This window comes from Chenopodium album, chromosome 26 (assembly GCF_948465745.1).
Source record: "Chenopodium album chromosome 26, dcCheAlbu1.1, whole genome shotgun sequence".
NCBI classification, from domain to species: domain Eukaryota; kingdom Viridiplantae; phylum Streptophyta; class Magnoliopsida; order Caryophyllales; family Amaranthaceae; genus Chenopodium; species Chenopodium album.
In genome coordinates this window covers 7,808,368-7,817,768 of record NC_137859.1, presented here as the reverse complement: position 1 = coordinate 7,817,768, position 9,401 = coordinate 7,808,368, and the positions used below count along the sequence as shown (strand labels likewise).

The following is a 9,401-nucleotide window of genomic DNA, read 5'->3' as shown; positions in this document are numbered from 1 at the left end:
TCTTTGTGCTTACTGTTGACTTTGAAAGTTTGTACTATCTCTGTTAATGGTTATCTGCAACTTTGGAAATTTAAATTTGGTGATTCTTATTTTAAATTTTCTTATGCTTAATTTATAATTCGTAGGATTTTGGAAAGAACAAAGAACACATGTGTTCATGGCTGTAAAAATTTGCATGGGGATCTTAAGCTCTTATACTATCCTTTGTTACATGATTGATATTGTCTTATGTACTTTTGTACAACACTACATTATCAATTTGGCATGTAGTTTCTTGCATCATTTTCACTTATACAAGAAACTTATTGGCTTCATTGTGAATGTATATGTTTGAGTATGTCATTTTACCTAAAAACTATAAAAAAAATCCAATCAATTCTATAGTGTGCATAGTGTTTATCGTTAGCAAAAGTTGACACAACATAAAATTTTGACCAAAAACAATTACAGAGTATAAGTATGTATCTCTTTAGAATTATTATTTGGGAAATTCTTAATGGTAGCTTCATGTTTTTGCTTTTTCTCAATGGTAGTCAAGTTTTTTTTTGGATTCTCAATGGTAGACTTCAACTTTTTAAAAATTGCAAACATAACCTTAATTATGTTTTTCCGTCAAATTATTGTTAAATCTAACCTTATTACAACCAAGGTTATCTTTAAAAATAATAATAATAAATTAATAAGTAAAAACAAATACTACGTATAAAAAATAAAACCACCCCTCCCCGCTAAGCACTTGCCCAAGCCAGCTCAGTCTAGACAGCCTCCTCGGCCCTGCCCCCCACCCCCCTCTTCTGCCGGAACCCAGCTAACCCTTGTCCATCCGGCGCCCAGCCAACCCCCACCCACCAGCAATTCTCCCCAACATCCACGAGTATTCACTATATTATTAAGCATTCCAAATAATTTCATTTTGAAGTTAAGTAAGAAATGATGAAATTTGGGTTTAATTTAGCTCCAATGGCTTCCGACGCCTCTGCAACTACTACTTCCTGCCTACCTTTCCATGTATTTCAACATCTTCTTTGTCAAAGGGAGGTAATACTTCTTCTTCATCATCTTCATTTGCGAATTTCTTGGTTGAAAAATATGGGTTTCTCCAACCACCAATCTCTCTCTACTTTCACTACACTCGCTCTCGGCGGAGAATTGGTCGGACAAAGCTGGTTATTGATTTCAATTGGGCTGAAAAGGGTTATTCATTTTCTTAAGAAAATAGGTTTTCAGCCATCAGAGGGGAGAGAGAAAGGGGTAGGTATGAGAAGAGAATTGTGAAAATGGCAAGCAAGGGTTGGGCGGATTCCGACTGTGGAGGTTGGAGGGTGGCTGGGCGGGTGGAGAGGGGTGGTTTTATTTTATTTATTTTAATTTTGTTTAAAAGTTAACCTTGGTTTATTATAAGGTTAAATTTAACAGAAAGTAAACAGAAAAACATAAATAAGGTTATGGTTGTAACTTTTAAAAAGTTAAGGGCTACTAATGATAATCGAAAAAAAAGTTGGCTACCATTGAGAAAAAGCAAAAATACGAGGCTACCATTGAGAATTTCCCAAAATATTTAGTGACAATTAAAGATATAAGAAGTGGCATTGATATACACGAGTTTATCCCGGCCAAAATCTTAACAATCACACTCTAAATTTTTAAATAAGACCCTGTTCTCTGACGTTGAAATTCAATTCAGTTCAGTTCAGTTCAGCTCAGCTCTTAATTTCCTTCTCTTATAAAATATTCATTTCAGTTTAGTTCAACTCATCTCAGCTCAGTTCAGTTTAGTTGAGTTCAGTCAATGAGAACAAGCCCTAAGTATAATTGTGAATCTTAGGTTTCACAACCTCGTTCAAATTTATATTTTTATTTGTTTATGACAAAACTTAACCCATTTGACGATAGATTCATCCTTAATAAAACTTTGATTATATGTCATTCATACCTGAACTTGAATTCAAAATATAAGCAAACACATTTATAACTAAAGTAATTTGTACTCCGTATTTATCAAATCAAATGCTTAATGAGTTAATGACTCAAACTCGAACAAGAATTTTATAGACTACCTCAAATGAACAAGTACATCATCTATTTCTTTTGAGTCTCATTTTAGACAATAACTTTATTCGTTTCTTTTGCATCTTCCATGCAAAAATACTTTGTACTTCGTATAATTTAATTACCAAATTCGCCAATAGTAGTAGTTGAACACATTCCTTTGATCTCCCCTCTTTTTCTCTTTTAACGAAATCAATTTCCTTTTTTTAGGGTTTTGAAATGTTCGAGCTTCAACAATGGAGTTAGGGTTAGAATCATCATCATCATCAACAACTTCCCCTTTAGGGCTATCTGTCACAAATCAACAAAATCCAACAATTTCATCTGCAGATTCTTCGTCTCCATCATTTGATCAACATCAATCTTCCGATTCCATCAACGATCGCCTCGTTTCTCTCTCTATTAATGGCGGAGAAGACGGCGATCCTAAGGTGGAGAGAGAAAACAACGAAGAAGAGAATGGGGAGATTGAGATTGTGAGGAATTTTGAATTGAAGGGTAGAAATAGTAGTGATGATGTAGTTGCTGTAATCGAAGCCGCCAACAATGGCGATCTTACGGAGGAGATAGGAAACAATGAAGAAGAATGTAGGGAAGAAAAGAGGGAGATTGAGGATGTAATCATGAGTGAATTGAGTGGTAGAAGTAGTAGTAATAGCTTTGCTGCCGACAACAATGGCGGCGAAGATGTCGATCTCTCGGAGGCAAAAGAGAATCAAAAAATGGGTGTGGTAGAAAAGCAGGGTATTGAGAATGTGAGCAAAATTGAGGGTAGTGAAGAGGTGTTAGGTTGTAGGATTGGTAGTGATAGGATTCAGACTGTAATCGAGGCGAATAACAATGGCGGCGAAGATGGTGATCACATGGTGGTGATAGAAAACCATGATGTGGGGAGTGGGGAAGAAAAGGGGGAAGTTGAGAATGTGAGTAAAATTGAGAGCAGTGAGAAGGAGTTAGCTTGTAGGATTAGTAGTGATGGGTTTCAGAGCGAAATCGAGGTGGGAAACAATGGCGATGAAGACGGGGATGGCACGGTGGTGATGGAGAACCATGAAGTAGAGAGTGGGGAAGAAAAGGGGGAATTTGAGAATGTGAGCAGAAATGAGGGTAGTGACAAAGTGTTGAGTCGGAGAAATAGTAATAAGTTTCCGGTGAGGCCGGAGGCTGAGGATTGTACGTTTTATATTCGAACCGGGACTTGCAAGTTTGGGATGAATTGCAAGTTTAATCATCCTCCTAATAATAGAAGATTTCAGGTGATTTGAAGTTTTGTATTTGCTTTTGGGTTAATTTTTGTTTTGATTACTTGATTATAGAAATTAGTTAGTTGATGAGTTAATTGAAAAATAGGTTTTAAATTTTTGGTTAATTTTTCTTCAAATGTTGTAGGGTGTTAAGGTGAGGGCAAAGGAAGAATGTGTTGCTTCTACTATACAGAAGGTGAAGGAAAAGGATGAATCTGTGGACAAAGAACAGATTGATTGCAAGGTGTATATATGTTGTCTTATTATTTATTTATTTAAAATTTTGTTGGTGAAAAGTGATATCTTTAATGACAAATATATTTGTTGATCAGTGTTCTTATGACTCCTAATGTTTTTATTTTTAGGTTCTCATAATTAGTTTGTAGAACTGCTTATATTGTTTTTTTCTTTGATATTTTTTTAATTATTGAATTATATTTTCTCTTTGGTGGCTTGATATGAATATATGATATTAGGTTTAGTGTTGATTTTCTGTATAAGCATTACAGTAATCATATTTGTTTGAATTTTTATGGACCTCCAAAATAATGGGACTAACCAAATACCGTAAATTAAGCACCTCTGACTAACATTGGATTACTGGCTGCTGAATTATGATATATTGAGTGAACTAGGATTTATCATAATATTGACAATCTTAGAGACTATCAATCACTTTGTGACCTTTAAAAGTCTACATGTGGAGTATATTGATTATCGAAATTTACCCAATTATTACTTAGTTTGGGCTTGAATTGGAATGCAGCGAATGATACAATGACCAAAAAAAAAAAAAAAAAAAAAAAAAAAAAAAAAAAAAAAAAAAAAAATCCAGTAATTAATTTCCTATGGTAATTCACCTTGATCCTCTTCATCCATTTGCTTCTAGCATTCTGCCCATTGCTACTTGCTTTTGTAAGTTTCTTTGTCTTCTTTAACTCTTTCCATCCATGTCATCTTGGGCCTCCCTCTCTCTTGTTGCCATTGAAATACAGAGACGTTATTCTTTTATCTATTTATTTTCCAATACACGGTAGTGCAACTGTGCAAGCTATTACGAACAAGTTTTCTTGGAAATCCATAATCTAAATTTGGAGGGAGACTAACTTTTTATAAAGTACTGTATGCAATGAATAGGTTTTCTATGCCATGTAACATGAGTGGGTACTTTAAATGATCCCAATATTTGGAAGAAAAATAAATAAATAAAAATAAAATTATTGGAAGGAGAGTACCTTGTGTTAATACCAAGGGAAGAAGAGGTGTTATCTAGATTCTAGAAGCATAGCGGTTTAGCAAGCGATATGCCTGAAGGCTGAAATAGTAGCAGATGTTGATTTATAAATAGTTGCTTGTGCCTATATTTGTTATATGCTTCTTGATTGACAGATAAACTAGCACCAATATCGGATTGTTGAAGATGTAATTATCTTAAATCTTCAAGATAGTCTTCAGTCTCTTACATCATGAGCTCCAGCTCTATCTTGGTGGTTAGAACGTCATGTAGGCTTTCTTGTTGCCTTGTTGCAAACTCTTTTAGTGATCTAGAAACTGTCTTGCCCCAAACATGTTCTGATGATTTTTGAATAGTGTCCCAGCTAAGTCATAGAGTTGTTTCATAATCTTATTATTCTTGACTGGCAAAGCCTATTCTTTTACGGTATCTTGTCTAATAAGTACATTGTGCATTCTGCTTCTGCCATTTTTACTATTAATATTCTGCATTTTTCTAACTGAAGCGGCTGATTTATGCCCCATTCTATATGAACTTGGTTTAGCCTTACTTAAAACTGGTTAATTTTGTCTTGAATATATCCATCAGTCATGTTCATGTGATTTATCCACACAATCTTCGAGTAAAAAGTAGTGTTATAAATGACCCCTTATTTTCTGAAGTATTACCTAGAGTTTTATTGGATAGAATTTGATATAATATGCATCTGCGTAATTGACTGTTTACTATAATATGTTTTTTTGACACTGCTATATTATTCATCCTTTTTTCTTGATGCAGTACTTTGATCGTCCCGGAGGGTGTAAGTTTGGGAAAGCTTGTAAATTCAATCACAGCAGAAAAACCAACCCTACCTCAAAGCTTAATTTTATGGGTTTGCCGATTCGTCTGGTACTAAAAAAGAACTCCATCATCTTGGTTGATATGTTCTTTGGAAACTAGAATTTTGTTGTGGTGATTAAATAGCATCTTTTTATTTCTGTAAACTTTTACTGTGTTTCTGGAATTAGTCTTCTTTTACATCTGAATTTGTTAACTTGTCCCTTTTCATTTGTGAAATTTGTGATGAGGTTCTGGCTTCACAGGGAGAAAAGGAGTGCCCTTTTTATATGCGTAACGGCTCGTGCAAATTTGGAGCCAATTGTAGATTTAACCATCCTGACCCTACCTCTGCTGGAGGACCTGATGCTTCGCCCAAATACAGCAATGGGGGATCCATCTTTGCACCTAATGCCTCGCATTCAACTCTTGCACCTTGGTCTCCTCCTACCACTTTGAATGAAAATCCTCCTTATATCCCTTTGATGTTTTCTCCAACTCAAGGTGTTCCTTCACAATCAGAATGGAACGCTTACCAGGTAGACTTTTCCTGACTCACCTTGGTTACCAAGTATGTCAACGCTTTGTATGTTTGTTATACTTCAAGTACAGAGACTGTTTACTAGTGTATCTTCTCCTAGGTTGTTGAAGTCTTTCTAAAGTATGTTTCTCTGAATAGAGGATAGTTCTGCTTTTGTGGTTGGTATTTTCATTTTTGGAATTAGGAAAGTAAGTTGAGAAGCTGAGAGAGTTCTTTGGATTATGGAAACTTGAAAAAACAAAAAGAAAAAGAAAAAAGTGTAATAGTGATATCTTGAAATTATATCCCTTATTTGTCCTCTGATAGTTATCTTAATCTTGTCCTTTTTGTTTCCCTCCTTCCATGCATGTTAATATTGACAAGGCTCCAGTTTATCCACCTGAGAGGAGCATTCACATTCCACCAACATTTGCAATGAATAGTCAGTTACTAAAAAGGCCGGAGGAAATGCTGGGTGATGAATTTCCAGAAAGACCTGGCCAACCTGAATGCAGTTACTTCTTGAGAAATGGCGATTGTAAATACAAATCTGCATGTAAATTTCACCATCCCAAAAATGTGATTGCTCAGTCACCATCGTGTCTTCTCAGTGATTTGGGTTTACCTCTAAGACCTGTAAGTTGACTAAACTTCCTAAGTTTATTACTTCTGTCCATTAATTACACCCTTCATTTTTATATATTTATATTTTTATATATATACGTATATTTGCATCACATATACATTTGGCAACTTTATCCCATATTTTTCCTGTCTCATCCCTAAAACCCCATTTATAATATATTATTACCTCCATTTTTCTTAAAAGCATCACTTGCAATTACACGGAGAGTTAATTTGCTTTAAAATTATATTGTGCTAGTGGGAAAGTGGATGATTAATTGCAAATAAAAAAAATAGGCAGAGGGAGTAATAATTAGCTAGATTGTCTCAAAATTAATTGATTATTTTCTTTCCCACTAGCACATTATAATAATATTAGAGCAATAAACTCTCCTAAAATTCCATGCATGTCAAGTGATGCAGATAAAAAATAATTAAAAAAAAAAAAACAAAAAGAAAAAACGGAGGGAGAAATAATTAATTAATTAGCCAGATTTGATAGGGGACATTTCTAAGTAATTGAGTTCAAATGCCACAACCTTCTCAATGTTTAAGTTACATCTCTGCCATACCAATGTAGTCTTCATTTATATTCAAGGGTATCATCAAGGGTAATGTGGGAAATCAATGTTTGACATAGTAAATTTAGATGGAAATCCTACTAGCTTAGCACTGTTGGAATTCTGGATCGGATCGCCTAATTCAATAGCTCAAATATAGGTTTGTCTGTTATTTTGGATAACCTTAAATTGAAATGTGGGCTATTTTTTAGGGACATGGGGAGTATGTTGTCATGCTATGCTTGTTTTATGTTTAGGTGAAATATAAAAATCTGCTTAAGCATGTTGGTTTTAAAAAGCAGCTAGTCCCATACTAGACTGTCTCATACACAATTGTTAGACCATGCTTAGTAGTACACGAGTTGGATAGGTCGGTGATGTGGCATGTGGTCTGCCCTTTACTAGTCTTTCTGACAATCATTTACAAGATATTGTAAAAAAGTAGTAGCATCAAATGTGAAATTAAAGTATCTTCTTTCGTTTAAAGTTAAGGTCGTGTTAATCCATGCTGGTAGGTATTAGTTTTTATTTTATTCATAAATTTTATATGTGAGAACCCCCTACTTATCTGTACACATGGAATACTTAAAAGACTTCTGCCAAGGCCCAATATGGACTTCTAAAATAAACTATAAATTGTGGCTGGTAGGTAATGAGAATATGAAAATACTACAAAGGAAAATAAGTGCCTTTAATATGCATTAGTGTTGTGATAAAGTGATTAAAATTCATATATTGAGATTGTATCGTCCATGGCTAGAAAACACTGATAATTTAGGCTATATACTTTCTGATCAAAAGTTATAGTAACTTTTGTGGTGCAATAATGGAGTTTGTTGCTATGTTCCTATATCTGGTTACGCCATGCACCCAAATTATCTCATTTATTGTTTGTGATATATGTTCTTTTTTGAGACTGTTTAATGCATTATTCAAGTTCATTTTTGCACCATAAGTATTATAATCTGATGTAATTTGACAGAATTGATTGAATGTAATTGAAGTGAAATGATTATTATTTTATGTATTATTCTTCAAAATGCTGTCTCAATTTTCTGACGTTGATTGCTGCTTTGATGTGAGGATTCAGGGTGAAAATGTTTGCAGCTATTACAGTCGATATGGAATTTGCAAATATGGTCCTGCGTGTAAATATGACCATCCAATAAACTATGCTCATTCATCTGAGTTGACTGCCTCAGCAGTAGATCAGACTCCAGTTTTAGGTGACTCCGTGGTCAACAACCAGGCTATGGTAGCTGAATCCTAAATGGTGAATCTGAAGCACGAATATATTTATGCATTAGATTTGAGAAAAAAGCCTTGTAATGACTATTATTTCAGGTTAGGAGTTTAAGAATACTTCTCTTGCTGTCAAGAACTTGTTGAGGCTGATGTTTTCTTATCAAAGGTTACTTGAGAGCAACTTGTAAATTATGTTTTAGATTATGTGTAAAATGTAAATTATTAACTTCAAAGCTCTTTTTGCTGAAAACTTCTTCTACTCCTGCAACGTTCGGAGCTGTCCAAGCTTGACAGTGATTAGTGTATATTTACTTGCAAGGAATTGCATTTTTATTTTATTTTTGAGAAATAATATCTGTTTCAATATGATTTGCAACACACTTTGCACTATTAATGCTAAATTTGATGACTTGAGTTCCTGCCGGCCTCTCCTGTGCCACCTGCATGTAGTGAGGGTCTTCAAAATTTAGTATTTTACTTGCCTTTTTTTTTTTTACTAGCTGACAACTTCCTCAATTCAGGTCTTCAGCTGCCTGAAAAAACCGATTTTGAGGCTTCCAATTTAGAAGTAGGTCAATTGGATGCTGATCAGTCCCTGGAATCTGCTGGTGAATCTGTACTTGAGGGTTCTGCTGACAATGAAACTATTGTGACTCCTGATAATGTCGGCAGCTGCTCAGAATTATCTGCTAACCATGATAGTGTGATGACAAGTAAAGCATCAGATGAAAACTTCCTCAATTCTGCTCTTCAGACCCCAGAAAATTTAGCAGATCTTGAGGCTTCCCATTTAGAAGTAGACAAATTACATAGTGATCATTCCCAAGTTTCTGCCAATGACTCTGTAATCAAGGCCTTTGCTGACAATGAAAGTATTGTGGCTCCTGAAAATGTCAACAGCTGCTCGGAGTTTTCTGGAGCTGAAGACGGTGTTATGGCAAGTGAAGCGGAATCCCAACACCCATGAGACAGCAGAATGTGTAGTTTTTTTTTTTTTTTTTTTTTTTCTTTTGTAGAAAAAATATTTAAATTACAGCATATTTTTCCAAGTAGATTCAGCGTGGGATTTTGTTCCATGATAAACAGATCTGCTGATCTACCCACAC

General features: G+C 34.8%; 1 protein-coding gene across 1 annotated transcript; it reads left to right on the top strand.

Moving 5' to 3' along the window:
• The first annotated feature begins 2,079 nt into the window (after positions 1–2,079).
• Positions 2,080–8,555, top strand: LOC145616601 (uncharacterized). The gene is made up of 6 exons (XM_081671352.1): positions 2,080–3,305; positions 3,439–3,537; positions 5,308–5,418; positions 5,613–5,885; positions 6,251–6,502; positions 8,141–8,555. Exons 1-6 carry the CDS (start codon positions 2,286–2,288, stop codon positions 8,318–8,320), a joined length of 1,935 nt encoding a protein of 644 aa, XP_081527478.1. The 5' UTR covers positions 2,080–2,285; the 3' UTR covers positions 8,321–8,555.
• Positions 8,556–9,401: the final 846 nt, after the last annotated feature.